This window comes from Pseudophryne corroboree, unplaced genomic scaffold (genome assembly GCF_028390025.1).
Source record: "Pseudophryne corroboree isolate aPseCor3 unplaced genomic scaffold, aPseCor3.hap2 scaffold_1352, whole genome shotgun sequence".
NCBI classification, from domain to species: domain Eukaryota; kingdom Metazoa; phylum Chordata; class Amphibia; order Anura; family Myobatrachidae; genus Pseudophryne; species Pseudophryne corroboree.
This window is the reverse complement of record NW_026967978.1, coordinates 99,516-125,486: the sequence shown is the minus strand read 5'-3', so window position 1 is coordinate 125,486 and position 25,971 is coordinate 99,516. Positions and strand designations below refer to the sequence as shown.

The 25,971-nt window shown below is 47.2% G+C and overlaps 1 protein-coding gene across 1 annotated transcript in view; it reads left to right on the top strand.

Moving 5' to 3' along the window:
* LOC134994999 (neurofilament medium polypeptide-like) overlaps positions 1-25,766 on the top strand; it is a 31,722-nt gene extending 5,956 nt beyond the window's left edge. Inside the window, exons 2-3 of the mRNA XM_063951034.1 lie at positions 437-1,268; positions 24,921-25,766. Of these exons, the coding sequence (XP_063807104.1) occupies positions 632-1,268; positions 24,921-25,207 (924 nt within the window). The 5' untranslated portion in view covers positions 437-631 and the 3' untranslated portion in view covers positions 25,208-25,766. The remainder of the gene's footprint in view (positions 1-436; positions 1,269-24,920) is intronic.
* The last annotated feature ends 205 nt before the right edge of the window (positions 25,767-25,971 follow it).

The window sequence follows — 25,971 nt, the reverse complement described above, 5'->3', positions numbered from 1 at the left end:
GCCCCGCAGCAGAAAATGAGATTTATGGTAAGAACTTAATGTTGTTAAATCTGTTTCTGCGAGGTACACTGGGCTCCACAAGGCGTCCACCCTGACGCACTTAGCTTCTTTGGGTTGGTATTGGCATTAGCAGCTGACACCCTTTCCTGTGTGGGAGTGTGCGGTGTACTTGGCTACGAGCGATTGTCATCTCTGATACCTGCTACTGCATTGGGCTGGTTAACGAAACTGAGCTCCTGTGCACGGATGCAGGGTTATAGAGGAGGCGGCGCTGTGCATCTTGGGAACAGTCAAAAGATTTGAGCCTGTTGGTACCCCGGATCAAGATCCTACTCTACACCCGATGTTATCCTTGTGGAGCCCAGTGTACCACGCAGAAAGAGATTTAACAACGGTAAGTTCTTACCATAAATATCTTTATTTTTTGGTTATTTAGATAGAACGTCTGTCTGATATTAAGGCAGAAGATATAGAGGAAGAAGAAGAGACGTATGTGACTGATATAAAGGCAGAAGATACAGAGGGAGAAGAAGAGACGTATGTGACTGATATAAAGGCAGAAGATATAGAGGGAGAAGAAGAGACGTATGTGACTGATATAAAGGCAGAAGATATAGAGGGAGAAGAAGAGATGTATGTTACTGATATAAAGGCAGAAGATACAGAGGGAGAAGAAGAGACGTATGTGACTGATATAAAGGCAGAAGATATAGAGGGAGAAGAAGAGACGTATGTGACTGATATGAAGGCAGAAGATATAGAGGAAGAAGAAGAGACGTATGTGACTGATATAAAGGCAGAAGATAAAGAGGGAGAAGAAGAGACGTATGTGACTGATATAAAGGCAGAAGATAGAGATGGAGAAGAAGAGACGTATGTGACTGATATGAAGACAGAAGATACAGAGGGAGAAGAAGAGACGTATGTGACTGATATAAAGGCAGAAGATATAGAGGGAGAAGAAGAGACGTATGTGACTGATATGAAGGCAGAAGATATAGAGGAAGAAGAAGAGACGTATGTGACTGATATAAAGGCAGAAGATATAGAGGGAGAAGAAGAGACGTATGTCACTGATATAAAGACAGAAGATATAGAGGGAGAAGAAGAGACGTATGTGACTGATATAAAGGCAGAAGATACAGAGGGAGAAGAAGAGACGTATGTGACTGATATAAAGGCAGAAGATATAGAGGGAGAAGAAGAGACGTATGTGAGGGGTGATCAGCAGTGTAAGGAGGAGGACATCCCTACAGATATCAGCACAGGTGAGTAATAAACACTTATTACAGAAGTCACATATTCTCATTGCTCAGTCACTACAGCAATCTCTTATCCTACACCCTCCTCCGCCATCAGCCCTATTCTCAGTTGGGTGTTTCTAACACAAGGCTATCCTTGACAAATATCACATAGAGAGTTATTACACACTTATTATAATGTTATTAAAAGTAACAAGCAGAAGTTTATTATTAGTGATTATATATAAATGTGTATATATGTATGTATGTATATAATATAATTAGTATTGTTTTTTTGTGGAGTGCCTAATTTATATGCATTTTGTTAGATGATGCAGGTATGAAATATTTCCTGCTATACAGTAGACCTGAGCCCACCAAATACAATTCGTATAAGATTCAGAAATACAATGAAATTTGAATCTAGAACTTCAAGTAAAACAGATTAAAAGCTTATCACAAGTACATATCTGTATAATCATAAGACAAGCGTTTTGCACTTGTTGTCACCCTTGCATGGGTGGGCTTGTTCTTATCCACTCCAATTCACTCTAAATCCAAATTGCGTGTCTTCCAACGCGTTTCGTCAATAGTGACTTCTTCAGGGGTGTTTTCTGTTAAAGGCTTTATTCTCAAATATCAGTGTAGACTAATTGTGTAACCTTCAGACGGTAATTGTGGACTTGTTCATGATGAACACATTCCTAATTACTTGTGAATAATAGTTCCTGCTCTGTGCAGTTCTGAGGTTATGACTTTAGGGAATGTAATGGCCAGATCCAATATTGCTCAATCTAAGGTCTCGCAGTAGCCTTACTACATACATTAATGTGTCTTGCACTCACTATATTAACTAACAATAATAAACAGTGGAGTTTTAGTTCATGTATTGCTCAGTGCATTTAAGCCTGCAGCGCCTGACAAGGGACCCACTATACTGCAGGTCCTACTCTATGGCTCAAAATAATTACCATAAAAACAGCTATCGCATTAGTGTTAAACTTTAGGTATGCTCTCAGCGGCGGAACAGTGGCCGAAAGGCTTGGATTGGTTTTCAGAGCACCAGTCTGACGTGCCACATCTCACGTGGCCCTCCAATTCACCAGATCTGGGACTGTTTGGCTGGGTCCGGCATTGTACTGTTGGTGCAGTTCCTGATGCGTTTGGAACGATTGGTGGTTGTTAGGCGCCCTAAATGCCTGTGGTCCCGATTTGTCATGATCTACTTTCGCCTACTGTTCCGCTGCTGACATTCTTGGTGTCCATACTTCTTCCACTGTAGATGGATACTACTCACTGTCTACAAGGGATCACCAACAAACAAATGCCGGTCTCGGTCAAAACCAATGGCTCCCTTTTGCCAGTCGCATCACGTGCACGACCCATGGTTCCATCTGAAAAAGAAACAATATCTCAACAAATTTGCATTGTATCAATACCTCAGACATTCACAATGATCACCCGGTAACTTTAGTGTCACCATCTACACGCATGTGCACGTCAGTTTTTTGTTTGGTGCGGCAGGAGCCAGACCATGGTCAGAGGGCTGCTGTTTTTTAGCAGCCATAAGTTTTCTTATTTCTCATACGTCCTAGAGGATGCTGGGGTCACTTCAGAACCATGGGGTATAGACTGATCTGCAGGAGACATGGGCACTTTAAGACTTTTCCAGAGTGTGAACTGGATCCTCCCTCTATGCCCTCCTCCAGACCTCAGTTTAGAATCTGTGCCCAGGCAGACTGGATGCACTCCAGGGGAGCTCTACTGAGTTTCTCGGGAAAAGACTTAGGTTAGGTTTTTTATTTTCGGGGAGCACTGCTGGCAACAGTCTCCCTGCTTCGTGGGACCTAGGGGAGGAAGTAGGAACTAACTTCTGTGAGTTTCATGGCTCCAAGCTGACAGGACACCATTAGCTCCTGAGGGGTACTGAATGCTAGCTGTGGCTATGTGCTCACTCCCACAGCCTGCCGTCACCCCCCTTACAGCGCCAGAAGACAGAGTGTAAGATGAAAAGACTCTTCAACATCGGGACGACTAGAAAGGTACCGCGCAGCGGGGGGGAACGCTGCGCGCCATGCTCCCACACACACAGGCACTTCAGGGTGCAGGGGGGGAGGGAGCGCCCTGGGCAGCATGAACCCTTATAGGACTGGCAGATTAGGGGCATAAGTTGCTGCTGCACAGTCCTACCCTCGCCTGTATAAACATGAGTCTCTCTAAGTCTGAGTGAAAGCGCGCCATTACGGGGGCGGGGCTTCTTCCTCAGACAGACAGCACACTGCTCAGTGCCATTTTCTTTCCCTCCAGGCTGCAGAGAAGACTGCTGGTACTCCTCCACTGCTGTAACAAGTATCAGGGTGCAAAACAGGGGGGGGCGCAGTGAAATTTGGTGCTATGTACATTGTGTAATTATAAAAGCGCTGCAGCTCTAGGCATTTTGTGTTTCACAGACAATTTATTACTGGCGCTGAGTTGTGAGCTGGCAATTCCTTCTGTATCCCTCTGACAGATTTTACTGTGGGTCTGTCCCCTATAAGCCCCGGAGTGTCTGTGGTGTGGTTGTGTGGCATGTTTGAGACAGGGAGCTCTTCCCCTGAGGAAGCCATTATGGGGACACAGATGTAATGTGGTGGCGCTACCGGCACACCATGAGCCTGAATGGGTGAAAGAATTACGTGATAGTGTGACTCATATCAGTAAGAGATTGGATAAGTCTGAGTCTCATGCAGAGAGCTGGAGAAAATCAGTGGAAGATGTGATTTGTCAAAACTCTGTGTTTTCATCCACAGGGGATCCCTCTGGGTCCCATAAGAGGTAATTTGCTCAGGTTATACAGACCGACACGGACGCTGATTCCTGTGTCGACACTGGTGATTCCAGGGCAATAGATCCAAAATTAGCTAAAAACATTCAGTACATGATTGTGGCTATAAAGGAGGTGTTAGAGGTTACGGAGATCCCTTCTTTACCTCAGCAGAAGGTTTACCTCTATAAAGAAAAGAAAACTAATGTAACGTTTCCTCCTTCTCATGAACTGAACACTCTCTTTGAGGGTGTCTGGGCAAACCCTGAAAAGAAATTTCAGATCCCCAAAAGAATTCAGGCTACTTATCCTTTCCCGGTAGAGGACAGGACAAAGTGGGAGTCACCCCCCCCCTCCCCGTTTTAGACACGGCCCTGTCACGGTTAACAAAAAAGGTGATTCTCCCTGCACCTGGGACGGCTGCTCTCAAGGAGCCGGCAGAACGCAAGTTGGAGACTACATTAAAGTCTATTTATGTGGCCAGTGGGACACTACTCAGGCCTACCATTGCCTGTGTGTGGGTGAGTAGTGCTATTGAAAAGTGGTCAGATAACTTGTCTTCTGAAATTGACACTATAGATAGAGACGAGGTTCTCCTTACGTTGGGTCATATAAAAGACACTGCAGCATACATGCGTGAAGCTATGAGAGATAGATGCTCTTGATCCCAAGAGCCCAATACCATGGCAGTATCGGCACGGAGGGCGTTGTGGATTCGCCAGTGGAATGCTGACGCAGATTCCAAAACAAATATGGAGTCTCTCCCGTATAAATGGTAGGCCTTGTTTGGTGATGGGCTAGATGCTGTAGTTTCTGCAGCTACTGCAGGTAGATCAACTTTTTTGCCTTATGCTCCTACGCCGGCAAAGAAACCTCATCACTTTCAGATGCAGTCCTTTCGGCCCAATAGATACAAAAAGGGTAAAGGTTCCCCTTTCTTGGCAGGTAGAGGAAGGGGACGAGGAAAAAGGTCCTCAGCGTCCCCAGGATCACAGGAGCAGAAGTCACCTGCTTCTGCCAAGTCTACAACATGACGCTGGGGCTCCCTTGCGGGAGTCCGCTCGAGTGAGGGCACGTCTGCAGCTTTTCAGTCAGCTCTGGGTTCATTCTGGCCTAGACCCGTGGGTCTTACAAATTGTGTCCCACGTGTACAAACTGGAGTTTCAAGGCGTTCTCCCACGCCGCTTTTTCAAATCGGCCTTACTAGTTTCTCTCCCCGACAGGGAGGTGGTAACTGCAGCAATACAAAAATTGTGCCAGGATCAAGTCATTGTCCTGGTTCCCCTCTCACAACAGGGAGAAGGTTTTTATTCGAGCCTCTTCGTAGTTCTGAAGCCGGACGGCTCGGACAGACCAATCCTGAACCTAAAATCTCTGAATCTATACCTGAAAAGGTTCAAATTCAGGATAGAATCTCTGAGAGCAGTGATCTCCAGTCTGGAGGAAGGGGATTTCATGGTATCAGTGGACATAAAAGATGCCTACTTACATGATCACATTTATCCTCCGTATCAAGCTTATCTGAGATTCGCGGTACAGAATTGTCATTACCAAATTCAGACGTTGCCGTTTGGACTCTCCACGGCACCGAGGGTCTTCACCAAGGTGATGGCAGAGATGATGGTGCTCCTTCGTCAGAAAGGAGTCAATATAATTCCTTACCTGGACGATCTCCTAATAAAAGCGAGGTCCAGGGAGCGGTTGGTGCAGAACATTGCACTCTCCCCGACAGTGCTTTTACAACACGGTTGGATCATAAACATTCCAAAATCACAATCGGAACCTACAACAAAGTTATCCTTTCTGGGAATGATTCTGGACACAGAAGTACAGAGGGTTTTTCTTCCAGTGGAAAAGGCACTGGAAATCCAGAAAATGGTCAAATTCTGAAACAGATAAGAGTGTCAATTCATCAATGCATTGGGTTGTTGGGAAAGATGGTAGCGGCCTTCGAGGCCTTGCAGTTTGGCCGATTCCATACCAGGGTATTCCAGTGGGATCTGTTGGAGAAGTGGTCCGGATCCCATCTACACATGCACCAGAGGATAATCCTGTCATCAAAAGCCAGAATTTGCTACTGTGGTGGCTACACAGTGCTCACCTACTGCAGGGTCGCAGGTTTGAGATTCAGGACTGGGTCCTGGTAACCACGGATGCAAGTCTGCAAGACTGTGGGGCAGTCACACGGAGTAAGCTTCCAAGGAAGATGGTCAAGTCAGGAAACTTATCTTCACATAAACGTTCTGGAGTTGAGAGCCATTTACAACGGCATTCTACAAGCAAAGCATCTTCTTCAAGATCTACCCGTACAGATCCAGTCCGACAATGTAACAGCAGTGGCGTATATAAACAGTCAGGGCAGAATAAAAAGCAGAGCGGCGATGGCAGAGGCGACAAGAATCCTCCCTCTGGGCGGAAAAACATGCAAGCGTTCTCGCAATTTTCATTCCGGGAGTGAACAAAATGGGAAGCAGACTTCCTCAGCAGACATGATCTCCATCCAGGAGAATGGGGCCTCCACCCACACGTCTTCGCAGAGGTGGCAGATCTTTGGTAAGTCCCTCAAGTACACATGATGGCATCTCGTCTCATCAAGAGGCTTCAGAGATATTATTCCATGTCGAGAGACCCTCAAGCAATAGCAGTGGATGCACTGGTGACACAGTGGGTGTTTCAGTCGGTGTATGTCTTCCCTCCACTTCCACTGATTCCAAAAGTTCTCAAGATTGTAAGAAGAACAAGGGTTCGGGCGATCCTCATTGTCCCAGACTTGCCAAGGAGGGCTTGGTATCCATATCTTCAAGATTTACTCATAGAAGATCCTCGACCTCTTCCTCTTCGCGAGGGGTCGTGCATGTATCAAGACTTATCACGGCTACATTTGACGGTATGGCTGTTGAACGCCAGATCCTAGCCCGAAAGGGTATTCCAGAAGAAGTCATTCCCACTTTCATTCGGGCCAGGAAAGGAGTAACATCTAAACATTACCACTGTATTTGGAGAAAATATGTATCTTGGGGTGAATCAAGAAGGCTCCAACGGAAGAGTTTCACTTGGGACGTTTTTCTCCATTTTCTACAGGCGGGTGTGGATGCATGTCTGAAATTGGGCTCCATTAAGGTCCACATTTCGGCCTTATCAATTTTCTTTCAGAAACAGTTGGCCTCCCTTCCAGAAGTTCAGATGTTCGTGAAAGGGGTTTTGCCCATCCAACTTCCATGTGCACCATGGGATCTTAACATGGTGTTGCAGTTCCTTCAATCACATTGGTTTGAACCTCTACAGGAGATAGTTAAAATTTCTCACTTGGAAAGTGGTCATACTGTTGGCCTTAGCATCAGCAAGGCGGGTGCCTGAGTTAGCGGCCTTGTCTCACAAGAGCCCTTACTTGATCTTCCATGAAGATAGGGCGGAGTTAAGAACTCTGCAGCAATTTCTTCCGAAGGTGGTTTCCTCTTTCCATATGAACCAGCCTATTGTGGTGCCAGTGGCTACTGACACCTTCTCTGCATCAAAGTCCCTAGATGTGGTCAGGGCTTTGAAAATTTATGTCGCAAGGACTGCTCAAATTCGGAAAACAGAGGCTCTGTTTGTCCTGTATGCTCCCAACAAGATTGGGTATCCTGCTTCTAAGCAGATCATTGCGCGCTGGATCAGAGGTACGATTCATTCCACGGCAGGATTGCCATTACCGAATTCGGTGAATGCCCATTCTATTAGAAAGGTGGGCTCTTCCTGGGCAGCTGCCTGGGGTGTCTAGGCGTTGCAACTTTGCCGAGCGGCTACTTGGTCGGGCGGCAAACACGGATGCCAAATTTTACAGGTTTGATACCTTGGCCGATGATGACCTCAAGTTTGGTCAATCAGTGTTGCAGGGTCATCCGCACTTCCCCGCCCGTTTTGGAGCTTTGTTATAACCCCTTGGTTCTGAAGTCACCCCAGCATCCTCTACGGACTAGGAGAAAAGGATTTACCGGTAGGTATTAAAATCCTATTTCTCTGACGTCCTAAGTGGATGCTGGGACTCCGTAAGGACCATGGGGAATAGCGGGCTACGCAGGAAACTGGGCACATCTAAGAAAGATTTAGGACTACCTGGTGTGCACTGGCTCCTCCCACTATGACCCTCCTCCAGACAGTTAGAATCCTGTGCCCGGCTCGAGCTGGATGCACACTAGGGGCTCTCCTGAGCTCCTAGATAGAAAGTATAATTTAGGTTTTTTAATTTACAGTGAGACCTGCTGGCAACAGGCTCACTGCAACGAGGGACTAAGGGGAGAAGAAGCGAACCTACCTAACTGTGGGTAGTTTGGGCTTCTTAGGCTACTGGACACCATTAGCTCCAGAGTGATCGACCGCATGGAACCGGCCATTGATGTTCGGTCCCGGAGCCGCGCCGCCGGCCCCCTTACAGAGCCAGAAGCAAGAAGAGTCTGGAAAATCGGCGGCTGAAGACATCAGTCTTCTCCAAGGTAGCGCACAGCACTGCAGCTGTGCGCCATTGCTCCTCATACACACTTCACACTTCGGTCACTGAGGGTGCAGGGCGCTAGGGGGGGGCAGCAATAAATACACCTTGGCTGGCAAATATATCACAATATATATCCCCAGGGGCTATATATGTGATAATTACCCCTGCCAGAATACAAAAAACAGCGGGAGAAAAGTCCGCCGAAAAAGGGGCGGGGCTATCTCCCTCAACACACTGGCGCTATTTCTCCCTCACAGCTCCGCTGGAAGGAAGCTCCCTGGCTCTCCCCTGCAGACTACACTACAGAAAGGGTAAAAAAGAGGGGGGGGGGCACTAAATTTAGGCGCAATATACATATACAGCAGCTATAAGGGGATATAATTTAGTTAATCCCTGTATTATATAGCGCGCTGGTGTGTGCTGGCATACTCTCACTCTGTCTCCCCAAAGGACTTTGTGGGGTCCTGTCCTCAGTCAGAGCATTCCCTGTGTGTGTGCGGTGTGTCGGTACGGCTGTGTCGACATGTTTGATGAGGAGGCTTATGTGGAGGAGGAGCAGTTGCCTATAAATGTGTTGTCACCCCCTGCGGGGCAGACACCTGAGTGGATGGACTTGTGGAAGGAATTACGCGAAAGAGTCGACTCCTTACATAAAAAATTTGACGACATGCCAAATGCGGGACAGCCGGCTTCTCAGCTCGTGCCTGCCCAGGCGTCTCAAAGGCCATCCGGGGCTCTAAAGCGCCCGCTACCTCAGATGGCAGACACGGATGTCGACACGGATACTGATACCAGTGTCGACGACGATGACGCAAATGTAATGTCCACTAGGGCCACTCGTTATATGATTGAGGCAATGAAAAATGTTTTACACATTTCTGATGTAACCCCAGGTACCACAAAAAAGGGTATTATGTTTGGGGAGAAAAAACTACCTGTAGTCTTTCCCCTTTCTGAAGAATTAAATGAGGTGTGTGAGGTAGCGTGGACTTCCCCCGATAGAAAATTGGTGATTTCAAAGAAATTACTAATGGCGTACCCTTTCCCACCAGAGGATAGGTCACGTTGGGAAACACCACCTAGGGTGGATAAAGCGCTTACACATCTATCAAAAAAGGTGGCACTACCGTCTCCGGATACGGACGCCCTAAAGGAACCTGCGGATAGAAAGCAGGAGGCTCTCCTGAAGGCTATATATACACACACTGGTGTTATACTGCGACCAGCTATTGCTTCAGCCTGGATGTGCAGTGCTGCAGCTGCGTGGTCAGAATCCCTGTCAGAAAACATTGACACCCTAGACAGGGACACTATATTGCTTAACATAGAGCATATTAAAGACGCGGTCTTTTACATAAGAGATGCACAGAGGGATATTTGCCGGCTGGCATCTTAAATCAGTGCACTGTCCATTTCTGCCAGGAGAGGGTTATGGACCCGGCAGTGGACAGGGGATGCAGATTCTAAAAGGCACATGGAAGTTTTGCCTTACAAGGGTGAGGAGTTGTTCGGGGATGGTCTTCCGGACCTGGTGTCCACAGCAACGGCTGGGAAGTCAGCTTTTTTACCACATGTCCCCTCACAACCAAAGAAAACACCTTATTATCATGTGCAGTCCTTTCGTCCCCAAAAGAGCAGGCGAGGTAGAGGCGCGTCCTTTCTGCCAAGAGGCAGAGGTAGAGGGAAAAAGCTGCAGCATTCAGCCGTTTCCCAGGAACAAAAGTCCTCCCCCGCTTCATCTGCTAAGTCCACCGCATGACGCTGGGGTTCAACAGGCGGTGCCAGGTACGGTGGGGGCCCGTCTCAAAAACTTCAGCAATCAGTGGGCTCGCTCACAAGTAGATACCTGGATCCTTCAAGTGGTATCTCAGGGGTACAAGCTGGAATTCGAGACATTACCCCCCCGCCGTTTCCTCAAATCTGCCTTACCAACGACTCCCTCAGACAGGGAGGCTGTGTTAGAGGCCATTCACAAGCTGTATTCCCAGCAGGTGATAGTCAAAGTACCCCTACTTCAACAAGGACGGGGTTACTATTCCACAATGTTTGTGGTACCGAAACCGGACGGTTCGGTGAGACCCATTTTAAATTTAAAATCCTTGAACACATATATAAAAAAATTCAGGTTCAAGATGGAATCGCTCAGGGCGGTTATTGCAAGCCTGGAAGAGGGGGATTACATGGTATCTCTGGACATCAAGGATGCTTACCTACATGTCCCCATTTACCATCCTCACCAGGAGTACCTCAGATTTGTGTTACAGGATTGTCATTACCAATTCCAGACGTTGCCGTTCGGCCTGTCCACGGCACCGAGGGGATTTACCAAGGTAATGGCCGAAATGATGATACTCCTTCGAAAAAAGGGAGTTTTAATTATCCCATACTTGGACTATCTCCTGATAAAAGCGAGATCCAGAGAGCAGTTGTTATTGGGCGTAGTACTATCTCAGGAGGTGATACTCCAGCATGGTTGGATTCTGAATATTCCAAAGTCACAGCTGGTTCCTGCGACACGTCTACTGTTCCTGGGAATGATTCTGGACACAGTCCAGAAAAAAGTGTTTCTCCCGGAGGAGAAAGCCAAGGAGCTGTCGTCTCTAGTCAGAGGCCTCCTAAAACCAAAACAGGTGTCGGTGCATCACTGAACGCGAGTCCTGGGAAAGATGGTGGCTTCCTACGAAGCAATCCCATTCGGCAGGTTCCATGCCAGAATATTTCAGTGGGACCTCTTGGACCAATGGTCCGGATCGCATCTTCAAATGCATCGGCTGATAACCCTGTCTCCAAGGACCAGGGTGTCTCTCTTGTGGTGGCTGCAGAGTGCTCATCTCGTGGAGGGCCGCAGATTCGGAATACAGGACTGGGTCCTGGTGACCACGGATGCCAGCCTTCGAGGCTGGGGGGCAGTCACGCTGGGAAGAAACTTCCAAGGACTTTGGACAAGTCAGGAGACTTCCCTACACATAAATGTTCTGGAACTGAGGGCCATTTACAATGCCCTGAGTCAGGCAAAGGCCCTGCTTCAAAACCAACCGGTTCTGATCCAGTCAGACAACATCATGGCGGTCGCCCATGTAAACCAACAGGGCGGCACAAGAAGCAGGGCGGCGATGGCAGAAGCCACAAGGATTCTCCGATGGGCGGAAAATCACGTGTTAGCACTGTCAGCAGTGTTCATTCCGGGAGTGGACAACTGGGAAGCGGACTTCCTCAGCAGACACGACCTCCACCCGGGAGAGTGGGGACTTCATCCAGAAGTCTTCCAACAGATAGTAAACCATTGGGAAAAGCCACAGGTGGACATGATGGCGTCCCGCCTAAACAAAAAACTAGAAAAATATTGCGCCAGGTCAAGGGACCCTCAGGCGATAGCTGTGGACGCTCTAGTCACCGGTCGGTTTATGTGTTCCCTCCTCTTCCTCTCATACCCATGGTACTGAGGATAATAAGGAAAAGAGGAGTAAGGACTATACTCATTGTTCCGGATTAGCCAAGAAGGTCTTGGTACCCGGAACTTCAAGAGTTAATCTCAGAGGACCCATGGCCTCTGCCGCTCAGACAGGACCTGCTATAGCAGGGGCCCTGTCTGTTCCAAGACTTACCGCGGCTGCGTTTGACGGCATGGCGGTTGAACGCCGGATCCTAAAGGAAAAGGGCATTCCGGAGGAAGTCATTCCTACGCTGATTAAAGCCAGGAAAGATGTAACTGCAAAACATTATCACCGCATATGGCTGAAATATGTGGCTTGGTGTGAGGCCAGAAAGGCCCCAACAGAGGAATTTCAACTGGGTCGATTTCTACACTTCCTACAAGCAGGAGTCACTATGGGCCTAAAATTAGGCTCCATTAAGGTACAGATCTCGGCTCTGTCAATTTTCTTCCAGAAAGAACTAGCTTCACTACCTGAAGTTCAGACATTTGTAAAAGGAGTGCTGCATATTCAGCCCCCTTTTGTGCCTCCAGTGGCTCCTTGGGATCTCAACGTGGTGTTGAGTTTCCTAAAATCACATTGGTTTGAGCCACTAAAAACCGTGGATCTAAAATATCTCACGTGGAAAGTGGTCATGTTATTGGCCTTGGCTTCGGCCAGGCGTGTATCAGAATTGGCGGCTTTGTCATGTGAAAGCCCTTATCTGATTTTCCATATGGATAGGGCGGAATTGAGGACTCGTCCCCAGTTTCTCCCTAAGGTGGTGTCAGCTTTTTACTTGAACCAACCTATTGTAGTGCCTGCGGCTACTAGGGACTTGGAGGATTCCAAGTTACTGGACGTAGTCAGGGCCTTGAAAATTTATGTTTCCAGGACGGCTGGAGTCAGGAAAACTGACTCGCTATTTATCCTGTATGCACCCAGCAAGATGGGTGCTCCTGCTTCTAAGCAGACTATTGCTCGCTGGATTTGTAGCACAATTCAGCTGGCGCATTTTGCGGCTGGACTGCCGCATCCTAAATCGGTAAAGGCCCATTCCACAAGGAAGGTGGGCTCATCTTGGGCGGCTGCCCGAGGGGTCTCGGCTTTACAACTTTGCCGAGCTGCTACTTTGTCAGGGGCAAACACGTTTGCAAAATTCTACAAATTTGATACCCTGGCTGAGGAGGACCTTGAGTTCTCTCAGTCGGTGCTGCAGAGTCATCCGCACTCTCCCGCCCGTTTGGGAGCTTTGGTATAATCCCCATGGTCCTTACGGAGTCCCAGCATCCACTTAGGACGTCAGAGAAAATAAGATTTTACTCACCGGTAAATCTATTTCTCGTAGTCCGTAGTGGATGCTGGGTGCCCATCCCAAGTGCGGATTGTCTGCAATACTTGTACATAGTTATTGTTAACAAAAGGGTTATTGTTGAGCCATCTGTTGAGAGGCTCTGTTATGTTCATACTGTTAACTGGGTATAATATCACGAGTTATACGGTGTGATTGGTGTGGCTGGTATGAGTCTTACCCGGGATTCAAAATCCTTCCCTATTGTGTCAGCTCTTCCGGGCACAGTATCCTAACTGAAGTCTGGAGGAGGGTCATAGTGGGAGGAGCCAGTGCACACCAGGTAGTCCTAAATCTTTCTTAGATGTGCCCAGTCTCCTGCGGAGCCCGCTATTCCCCATGGTCCTTACGGAGTCCCAGCATCCACTACGGACTACGAGAAATAGATTTACCGGTGAGTAAAATCTTATTTTTTATTTTAGTATTACTATTTTTTTGGAGTGATCTTTCTAAAAAGCATCTTATACGCACCTTAGAGTCGCTCCAACAACTCCCCGTGGGGTCGAGACAACGCTTACCCACGTGTACAGTGAGGCAGGCACAGGTTCTGGTGAACCTTCATGGGCTACTTTGCACAGACATTATCCAATGTAGCTGAGCAGTTTATACCAGCTCCTATATCAGTGATAGGTTTCCCTATTAACCTTTACATGCAACATTCATTCTGAGGTTTATACACCTAGGGAATTGTCAGCCTCTCAAAAAAGCAGCCTGAAAGGCTGGTGGTAAGTAAATCACATAGACATGATACAACATCTTCACAGTCTACACATGATTTAGATGAGGATTCGTTGGAGGATGATGACTCATTGCACTGCGGATGGTCTCAGCTCAGTGGACATACCTGAGCTAATTAGTGCTAAGTCATTCTTTCCTTAGAAGAGGCAGCAAAGCCTGTGTTAAAAACTAAGGCAACTGTGTTTAAACATCCCAAAACAGCTTATGGAAATTTTTTGTTTACGCCCAGTAGGAAGTTAGAATTCCAAGAAATGGAATTCCAGTTATCCTCGTCCTGCTGGGGACTGTTTTAAAAAAAAAAGGGAGGTGGCTCCCAAAGTAGATTCGCAAGTCTTAGATTGGTGCAAAAATCTACATTACTTTTATTTTCAACATCAATAAATGATGTCACGGGAGTGTGGCCTGACTGGAAAGGCAGCAGGAAGCAGGATAAAGGAGCTCCTGCTTATATAGGTCCTTTCTGCCTTTTACAGCTGTCCTACGGGCTCTGTGTGTTTTGTAGGTTGCGTAGCCGGGGAGCCATTCATTTGGCTTTTGCAGGTTGTGGCGTACTCCCGGATCCGAAGCTGCGGACTGAAGTTGTGCAGGGATCCCACCACGGACCAGACCTCAGTGAGGTAGCGCTGCTACTCACTGATGGCTGTGCGCCCTGTCCACTCTTGTGCCTAGCCGTGCTGTTGGAGTCATGTGGAGAGGCTGACTGGGGATCAGCGGTGACCGCGGCTGGAGACACAGAGCGGAGCTGCTCTCCCGGCATATGATGTGGTGCATACTACGGGGATTGGTGGCCTCAGCAGGGACACGTCAGGTTAGTCAGCTCACCTGCCCGCAGCCTGCCTTCTCCTACTGTCCGACCGTTGAAGCCCTGAGTCGTGGCAGCGGGGAAACATGGAGCGATTGCCTGTCATCACTCCAGCAGTGTCCCGGCATCTCCCCTCTCCTCGTAACCCATGGTGCTACGGGGGAAATCTGGTGGAGCTGTGAATTATAGAGGACATACAGGTGTGGTTCCTGTGCAGCCACATACGCTACCCTGTGCCACTGCATCCTGGAACCTCTCCTCTCCTGTCTTATTACTGACCTGGTTCTCCCACCATAGCCGGCCAGTTTCTTCTGATCTGGGCTTGCCTGCCATAATATAGCCACATGCCCTCCTGAAACCAGCCGCTTCCATGGGAGCTACAGACACTGACAGCCCATGATCAGTGCCCTTCACTACACACTATCCTAGTGTCATTTCCTTCACATATGTTAAATTGGTCGAATAAAGAAAAATACCTATACAGCAAGTAGGCTCAGAACATCTCCAAATCGGTGATCCGCTCCATACAAAGCGAATTTTGTCTACTAATCAGTAGACCACCTTATCTGGTACGAGTCTGGACCTATATTCCCATGTTGTGTATTTTATTTCAGTCACAGTATTATGCTATGTCTATGTTATGTTCCATCTTTTAGGGGCAATCATCCCTATAAACATTGAGATTGAGCATCTAGCTGACGATCTATTAAGAAGCGCCTAAGATAAAGGGTGGTAAACCATTTTTCTAGCCCTTCACTACAGCCTCAGTGATTTCCGGCAGGGACTTCTGCCGCTGCGGCCCTACCTGGGCAGTAAGTGGTCGCCTGAACTGCTTTAATTATTATTATTGCCTGGCCTCCACTCCTGCTCTGTCGACTCCCTCTGGTGGCAGACTGTGCTGACTGCCTCCTCCATACTGTTTGACTGCTGCTGGGTTTTTTTTCCCTCCTGCTCCCCTCAATCCCCGTAAGATCCAATTAGCGCTCTTGGGGCTTCAGTATAGCTACGGCGTAACAGTCCATGTGTCCAGGACAGTAGCAGGCTCCAGTTGCTGGCTCCTATAAATTACTTTACCGCTCAAGGATGGCATCTTCTTGCTATTACCCATAAACAACTGACCTCACAATGTTTCTGTAACCGATGGCCACTGGGGGTCTATGCTCACTGATGTCTCCCTATTTCCACACTTCAATACTTCTGCTATGTCGCTACTGGCCTCCTGGCCTTGTTCTCTAATCTCCGTAATGTTATGCTGAAGAATGGGCAGAACTGGAAAATCATCTCATAAGAAAGCTAAACCTCGTCCTCAACAGCAAACCTCTCAAACTGACTTGAGACCTTTTCGTCTTCCTAATCAACTAACATTGAGTCCCAGTCCTGATCATTCAGAATCTTCTCTCATTCCGTCTTCTCCAAGTCCTTCCATGATGGCTTAAACCCATTGTTTAAACTCGTTGTTTAAACCCATGGCAAGCCAGGTGGGCTCTCTTCTTCTCTCGGTTGTCCTTTAAACTCTTAACCGCCCAGGAAGATTAAATTTAACAGCAGATGCACTTTCTTGTTCTTTTCAAACGGGTGATTCACTCAACTCCTCTGAGAAACAGTTTATTCTGAATCTGGCTTTATTTGCTTCAACTCGTACTGTTCCTCTAACTCCTCTGGGGAGAACTTTTATAGCACCAATATTTTGCAGGAAATTGCTTACGTGGGCTCATTCTTCATCTTTCATGGGTCATGCTGGTGGTCTTAAGACTCTCAAGTTCATTCAGCGATTCTACTGGTGGCCTCGTCTTAAAACTGATGTCTTTGAATTTGTAGCAGCCTGTTCCAAGTGTGTTCAACATAAAAGTCCACGAACATCTCCCTCAGGTCTTCTTCATCCACTTTCAACACCTCAAAAGCATTGGACTCACATCTCTATGGATTTCATAACCGATTTGCCAGTCTCCAGAAGGCACAACACCATTTGGGTCATTGTGAAATGATTTTCGAAGATTGCTTACTTCATATCCCTCACCGGTCTTCCCTCTGCTCCTCAGCAATCCAAATTGTTTTTCTCATAGATTTTTAATTTGCATGGCCTTCCACAGGAAATAGTTTCTGATCGGGGTCCTCAATTCCTCGCCAAGTTCTGGAAAGCTCTCGGCTCTGTCTTAGGAATCAAGTTGAACTTCTCTTCAGCCTACCATCCCCAGACTGACGGACGGACTGAAAGAGTCGACCAAGATCTGGAAACTTTCTTACGGAGCCACCATGTTAGAGACCAATCCAAGTCAATAGGTATCCCAGTTCGCTTCCAGCCAATCCGGTATAGGCTTCCCTTATAAAAAAGGGGTTGATGCTTAGCTATGTTGCCAGTACTTCAAGTTACTTGCTGCTGTAAGGTGCCCTGCGCTCCCAGGTTAACCCCTGGTATCCTGGTTCTGTTGTGTCCGCCTGGTGGTCAGTTCTGTTATTGCAGTCCTTTGCTCCCAGTCCACCTGCTCTTATGGTTTAACCACTGGACCCTCTATCTGGTAGAGGGTCTCCGTTTGCTGATGGTGCTCACAGCGATCCTCTCTTCAGCATTGTTTAAAAATCACAAGTCATCTCTTCATTCCATGTTCTTCAGCATCGTTTACAAATCACAAGTCACTTCTTCATTCAGTGTTCTTCAGCATCATTTACAAATCACTAACCTTTCGTCTTTCAGAATTCACTCAGACTTCTCTCCTAGTCGTTGTGTATGATTGAGGTCTCAAAACTGAATTCCTCTTTCTTCAGTGTATCGTTCTCGGTCAGTGTCCTCATTGCCTACCCCTCTACATCTTCAGGCCTAAGTATTCAATCCATGAGTAAGAACTACATTCAGCCACCTCATTTCCTTCCTTTGCTGATAGCTGCTCCCTCAGTCAATTATCAGTCGTCAGATCCCCAACTCAAGCCAAGCGTGACATGGAAGAAGGGGAATTCCTGGTTTCGCTGGATATTAAGGATGCGTATCTTCACATCCCAATATGGCCGCCTCATCAGACTTACCTCAAGTTTGCACTGCAGCACAGTCACTACCAGGTCCAGGCCTTGCTGATGGTGTTATCAGGGGTGATGGCAGAGATGTTGCTACAACTCCGCAAGCAGGAAGTGAACATTGTTCCATACTTGGACAATATCATAATGGCTATATTCAGAGTACAGTTGATGGAAAAGATCAGCCTTCCAACACGACTACTCACGGATCACGGGTGGATTCTCAATCTGCAGAAATCCCACCTAGAACCTACGCAGAGGCTTCAGTTCCTGGTAATGATATTGGACACGGTGTCTCAGAAGGTGTTCCTTCCTATGGACAAGGCAAAGATAATTCAGACGATGGTATGTTCCATTTTGAAGCTGAACAAAATCTTGGTACATCTTTGCATAAGCTTACTGGGAAATATAATGGCCTCCTACGACGCAGTTCGGTACGGTAGAGACCATGCATGACCATTCCATCTGGATCTGCTGGACAAATGCTCTGGGTCACATCTGCACATACGCCAGATGATATGCCTTTCACCGAAACGCCAGGATTTCCCTCTTATGGTGGTTGCTGATCTCCCTCCTGGAGGGTCGACACTTCAGAATTCAGGATTGGATTCTGTTGACAACGGATGCGAGCCTCCATGGTTGGGGTGCAGTGACCCTAGGGGCTCGGTTCCAATGAAGGTGGTCTGATCAAGAGGCTTCCCTTCCGATAAAAGTTTTGGAACTCAGGGCGATTTACAATGCCCTTCTGCTGACCTCTTTTATATCCTTCAGTATCAGGTCATACAGGTATGGTTGGAAAATGCACCAACTGTGGCATACATAAACCAACAAGGAGGTCCAAACAGCAGGGCTGCAATGAGGGAGGTGTCACAGATACTCCTCTGGGTGGAGCGGAATCCCAAGGCCATTTCCGCCACCTTAATTCTGGGAGTAGACAATTGGGGAGCAGACTTCCTCAGTTGACACGATCTGCACCTGGGGGAATGGGGCCTCTACCCGCAAGTGTTTCAGCAGATATTTAATCGGTGGGGCTACCCGCAAATCGACTTGATGGTTTCTCAACTTACCAAGAAGCTTCTGCGTTACTGTTCTGGGACTAGGGATCCACAGGCCGCAGCAGTGGACGCTCTGGCGACACCGTGGATTTACCGGTTGGTGTACTTGTTTCCTCCATTTCCTCTAATTCCAAGAGTTCTCAAAGGACTTAAAGGGACAGGGTTCAGGCAATTCTGATTGCCCCAGACTGGCCCCGCAGGGCCTGGTATGTAGACATTCCAGCCTTATTACTCGTAGGCCCCTGGCCTCTGCCAATTCAGGATGATCGTCTTACACAAGGGCCGTTCGTCTATCCAGACTTACCACGGCTACGTTTGATGCAATGGAAGTATATTGGGAGGATTTTTGCCAGGAAAGAGATTCCGGGCAAGGTTATCTCGACTATGCTCCAATCCGGCCAGATGGTCGCATCAAAACATTACCATTGCATATGGAAGAAATGTGTCTCTTGGTGTGAGGGTCAACAGTATTCTGCTGTGGATATTCATCTGGGACATTTCTTGCACTTCCTGCAGGCTGTTGTGGATGTGGGCCTACATTTAGGCTCCATAAAAGTTCAAATCTCAGCCTTGTCTTTTTTTCTTCCAGGGAAGTAGATTATAGTGGTACTATATAAATAGAAGGTAGTTTCACCTCGAGGCAAATGCTTCAATTTAGTGTAGTGACCCCGGTCCAGCTGTCAGGACACTTATTTATATTAAACCTTATTGAAGGCAGAAGGCAAAGCATGCGATAGCCACGCACCAGGATCCAAGATGGCAGTCATCTCCCTCCCCAATATCACCGCTGGGCTCCGGTGACTGTGGGCAGCCCGTTCTGTCCCCAGCAGTAGCGGGAGCTACGCACCTGTGTTACCTGGAGAGCAAGTACTCCCGTCTGAGCCAAAAGGGCCTTCAAGTCAGGTATCCGGAGTGTGCAGGAAAGACTGGACGCACATAGCTTCAGAATACAGCCCATGGCTTCATAGGCGTCACTAGGCTGCGGCAGTGAACGTTGCCCAGAGTGAGCGGAGCGAGCGGCTTTTGGGCAGTAGGAGTGGGGGACTTAATAGATTGGGTCTTGGTCCCAGCGGCGGCTGAGAGCTATCAGGTAGGGTAGATAAGAAGCCACTTAGTGAGGCGATCTCCAGAAAGCACGTCTGGATGGACCACGCCCCTCTTATTTATTATTTTATATACTAACAGGGGTGACAGGTGTGGTACATCCCTGCAAAGGCAGATCCAATCTCTTTCTCATCAGACTCTGCTGTCATCCCTGCACTCTCACTCAGATGTTCATTGCTGCCAGTAGCACACGTATGAGAAGAAGTATGGCGGCAGCTGTATAGATTCTGATATGTAATTCTCTGTATCATACTTACTGTACACACATCATCCTTATTACTATTGAGGATTTAGAGGTAAGACACTGATGATGGGGATGTAAATATAGGATTTTAATTACCTACCGGTATATCCTTTTCTCGTAGTCTTTGGGGATGCTGGGGTCCATTTAGTACCATGCGGTCTAGATGGGTCCTTTGGGACCCACTGGCACTTTAAGAGTTTAATAGTGTAGGCTGGCCCCTCCCTGTATGCCCCTCCTACCAGACTCAGTCTAGAAACTGTGCCCGAGGAGAGGGACATATTTAGAGAGAAGGAAGTACACAGATAGTGGTGTAGCTCACCAGCTCACACATAACAAAAAGCCGAACTAACCAACTTGGAACAATTCAGCAATGGCTGAACCAACAATACTGAACCAAGTAACAATGCAGTAATACGAAGCACAGGGTGGGCACCCAGCATCCTCTATGGACTAGGAGAAAAGGATTTATCGGTAGGTTATTCAATTCCTATTTTCTCTTACATCCTAGAGGATGCTGGGATCCATTTAGTACCATGGGGATGTACCAAAGCTCCTAGTACAGGAGTGAGAGTGCTGAGGTTCCTGCAGAACTGATTGACCAAACTTGAGGTCCTCAGAGGCCAAAGTATAGAACTTGTAAAACCTAGCAAACATGTTCGACCCTGACCAAGTAGCTGCTCGGCAAAGCTGAATAGCCGAGACACCCTGGGCAGCTGCCCAGGAAGAACCCACTTTACGGGTAGAGTGGGCCTGAACAGATTTTGGAATTGGCAATCCTGCCATGGAATATGCATGCTGGATAGTAAGCCTGATCCAGTGTGAAATTGTCTTCTTAGAAGCAGGACACCCAATCTTGTTGGGATCATAAAGTACAAATAGTGCGTCTGACTTCCTGTGATGAGTAGTTCTCTTCACATAGATTTTCAAAGCCCGCACGACATCCACGGACTTTGAGGTAATTGAGGTGTCAGTAGCCACTGGCACCACAATAGGTTGGTTGATATGAAAAGCCGACACAACCTTAGGGAGAAATTGCTGACGCATTCTGAACTCAGCTCTATCCTCATGGAAAATAAAGTAGGGGCTCTTGTGCAAAAATGCCCCCAATTCTGACAGTCGTCTGGCAGAAGCCAAGGCCAACAACGTGACCGCCTTCCAAGTAAGAAACTTTACGTCCACCTCTGTAAAGGTTCGAACCAATCCGATTGTAGGAACTGCAGCACCACATTAAGATTCCAAGGTGTCATAAGAGGCACAAAGGGTGGTTGGATGTGCAGAATTCCTTTCAAGAAAGTCTGAACCTCAGGGATAGCAGCCATTTGTTTCTGGAAGAAAATAGACAAGGCCGAAATCTGGAACTTGATGGAGCCCAAGCGTAGGTCAACATCCACACCCGCTTTCAGAAAGAGGAGAAAATGTCCCAGTTGAAACTCCACCGTAGGAAACTTCTTGGATTCACACCAAAACACATACTTTTTCCAAATCCGATGGTAATTCTTAGACGTTACCCCCTTCCTAGCTTGGATCAGAGTAGGAATAACTTTATTCGGAATGCCCTTCCAAGCTAAGATCTGGCGTTCAACCTCCATGCCGTCAAACGTAGCCGCGGTAAGTTGTGATAGGCGAACGGCCCCTGCAGTAGAAGGTCCTCGCGAAGAGGAAAAGGCCTCGGAAGATCCGCGTGCCAAGCCTGCCTTGGCCAGTCCAGAGCAATGAGGATCGCCGGAACTGTTTATCTTTTTATTAGTTTGAGAATCCTTGGGATGAGTGAAAGTGGAGGGAACACATATACTGACTGGAACACCCACGGAGTCACCAGGGCGTCCACCGCCACTACCTGTGGGTCTCATGACCTGGAAGAGTACCTCCGAAGCGTCTTGTTGAGGTGAGAGGCCATCATTTCTATCTGAGGTACACCCCATCGGCGTGTTACCTCTGTGAATATCTCCGGGTGGAGGCCCCATTCTCCTGGAAGGAGATTGTGTCTACGGAGGAATGAAGATCGCCTAAAGCACCAGCGCGTGTCTTTCTGCCCAGAGGAGGATTCTTGTTACCTCTGACATTGCAGCCCTGCTCTTCATTCCACCCTGCCTGTTTATGTAGGACACCGCTGTGACGTTGACTGACTGAACCTGCATGGCTCGATATTGCGGAAGATGAGCCACTTTTAGAAGCCCATTGTATATGGCTCTTGGTTCCAGAATGTTTATTGGAAGGACCGATTCCTAGCTTGACAACTTTCCTTGGAAGTTTTCCCCCTGGGTGACTGCTACCCAACCTTTGAGGCTTGCATCTGTGGTTAGAAGAATTAAATTCTGAATCCCGAACCTACGGCCCTCGAGCAGGTGAGAAGTTTGCAACCACCAGAGTAGTGAAATTCTGGCATTCGGCGACAAGCATATCCGTTGGTGCATGTGAAGATGCGATCCTGACCACTTGTCCAGGAGATCCAGCTGGATAAAGTGTACATGGAATCTTCCGTATTGTAGAGCCTCGTAGGAGGATACCATCTTCCCCAGAAGGCAAATGCACCGATGAACCGATACCCGAGGAGGTTTCAAGACATCCCGGACCATTGATTAGATCACCAAAGCTTTCTCCACTGGTAGAAACACCCTCTGCACTTCCGTGTCGAGTATCATCCCCAGGAAGGGTAGTCTCCTTGTCAATTCCAAATGTGACTTTGGAAGGTTCAGAATCCACCCATGGTCCCAGAGTAGTTGAGTTGAGAGCTCAATACTCTGCAGCAGCTTCTCCTTGGAAGATGCTTTTATCAGCAGATCATCCAGATATGGAATTATGTTCACTCCCTGTTTGCGTAGGAGGAGCATCATCTCCGCCATGACCTTGGTGAACACCCTCGGTGCTGTGGAGAGGCCAAATGGCAGTTCTTGAAACTGATAGTGACAGTCCTGTAGTGCAAACTGTAGATAGGCCTGGTGAGGTGGCCAGATCGGAATGTGAAGGTACGCATCCTTGATATCCAGGGATACTAGGAATGCACCTTCCTCCAGATCTGAAATCACTGCTATCAGATACTCCATCTTGAATTGGAAAACCCTTAAGTAGGGGTTCAACAACTTGCTCAGAAAGTATATTGCAGTCCTGAGTACATGAAATAGACTCCTCAGGAGAAGACAAACACTCTACAGCACAGGACACAGAGTCCTTAGACATGGTAATGTAAATATACACACTTACACACACACAGGTAAATGTCAGACACAGTTTCCCCCAGAGTACCTTCAGAGAGTATAAGGAGCCAGCCACACAGCGCCCCTGTAGGCAGTTATGATAAAAGCCCGGCGCTGACTAACCTTAATAGGGAGGGCAGCGCTCCTGGTCAGTGTCCTAGTTCTTATGATCTTCAGGGAGAAAATGGCGCTGGTGAGTGCTGGATCCGCTCTGAGAGGAAGTCCCGCTCTTGTAATGGCGAGCGGCTTCCCGCATTTATTCTTTATACTGGCTTGAGTATTTTAGTGTCAACAGCGGGATTAGCCCCTGTTAGCTGTGTGACCAGTGTAGGGTTTATCAGCGCTGGCTCAGGACGCTCCTCAAAGCGCCTACACTGTGTGTTGCTGAGCCTTCCTGGAGTGCAGCCTGTCAGAGCTGCGCTTCCACCCTTGCGGCGGCAACCCGATAACCGGGATGCCGGCGCTGTACTCACCACTTTCTTCTGGCTTTGTTAGGGGTTGGCGGCAGTGCTGCGGGAGAGAGCAATTGCCTCGTGGACTTGCAATCAGCAACCTCAGGAGCTTAGTGTCCTGTCAGCGGAGTAGAGACACATTAATTCTTTAGAAAGTTGGTTTCTACCCCCTCACCCTAAGTCCCACGAAGCAGGGAGGCTGTTGCCAGCAGCCTTCCTGTAACCTAACTATCTCTAGAAAATAAAAAACTAAGAAAACTCCTAGGAACTCCCCTAGCTGTGACCGCCTCCTCCGGGCACATTTTCTAAACTGAGTTTGGTAGGAGGGGCATAGAGGGAGGAGCCAGCCCACACTATTAAACTCTTAAAGTGCCAGTTACTCCCAAAGGACCCATCTATACCCCATGGTACTAAATGGACTCAAGCATCCTCTAGGACGTAAGAGAAAGTGGATTATAACCTAGCAGATGATGATTACAGGATATCATATGGTGTATTGCATGTAAAATATCTTGTTCCACACCTACTCTGCTGTAGCAGTATACCTTATATAAGGGTGAGTAACACATGTACAGGCTTACCAGCGTATGAGCACACACATAAAGGAATGCTACCTTACCAATGCTTCCAGGAGTAACGTTAGGAGACATTTCTCTGATCCATCAGCTCATATGACTGATGTTATTGTTCATCTAGAATCTCCAATTCATACGATATGTTCCCCATCCATTGTTTTACATTGGTGCTGACATAGGACTTGGCGAGTGACTACATCTCCATTTATACTTCATGGTTAGTTACCAGGGTAAGAGAGAGATATATCTAAGTCTTATTATAATATTACATTTGTTATTGTGAGTGTTCTCAGGAGGGTGGACACAATGATAGTCTGAGACACAATATTATAAAGCCTTCATTAAAAGTTATGTTTTATTATACACACACATTTACAATTAAGTGTCCCAGAGAGTCGTCTTCTCCTATTGTTTCCAAGATTAATATTGTTACAGAAAATGTCACATTTCCATTATGTATTTTATTTCCAGCAGATGGACACACCAGCAGGAATATCTCAGAAGGAGATCTAATGTTATTCCCGGATTGTGACATAAAAGATAATGACAGAAGACAGGATTCTCCAGGAGCTAACCCCATTACCCCAATTATACATCCAGCCCTATCAGCTGATCCCTCTGATCCTGGGAAATGTTCTCCTGATCACTCTGATATTGGTGCATCTGTTACAGCTCTGGCAGTAGATACAGTGTTTCCGTGTTCTATAGATGCCAAATGTTTTACACAGAACACAAAACCTATTAACACACACAGGTAAGGCAGGTGGAAGGCCACTGATATGTTCAGAGTGTGGGAAATGTTTTACATACAAATCACAACTTGTTATACATCAGAGAAGTCACACAGGTGAGAAGCCATTTTCTTGCTCTGATTGTGGGAAATCTTATTTAACTAAATCACATCTTGTTATACATAACAGAAGTCACACAGGTGAGAAACCATTTTCTTGCTCTGAGTGCGGAAAATGTTTTGCACACAAATTACAACTTGTTACCCATCAGCAAAGTCACACAGGTAAGAAGGCATTTCCATGTTCTGAGTGTGGGAAATGTTTTGCACACAAATCAGTTCTTGTTAGTGAAAGGATTTGCCCTTATATTCTTAACCCTCGATGTGATGGCCTCTTAGACGTCTGGAGTGTAAACTTTTAGCCACAAGGTACATGCACAACACAAGCAGTAAAAATTCACACTGTTTTATTATGAGGTTAACAAAAGTATATAAGGCAATGCATATGGGTGTAACTGACATGTCGTTACACTCCCATTGGCTCGTTAATAGTTACCAGGCAGAACAGAAAAGGCGGATGTCCATATATGGGTTTTCTACAAGTTTCTCAAACATTTAACAAAGTTTTTGTAACACAGTATATTTGGGTAGAAAGAACAAGTTTCATCTGGTATGGAACTGACCTTGGATGCCAGACCCACACAGGCCTGGTATCTGTATGAGAGACAAAGGCACCTAGCACAGGGCAGCACGCATCCATGCAAACACATAAGAGTTCATATAGCATGTTTT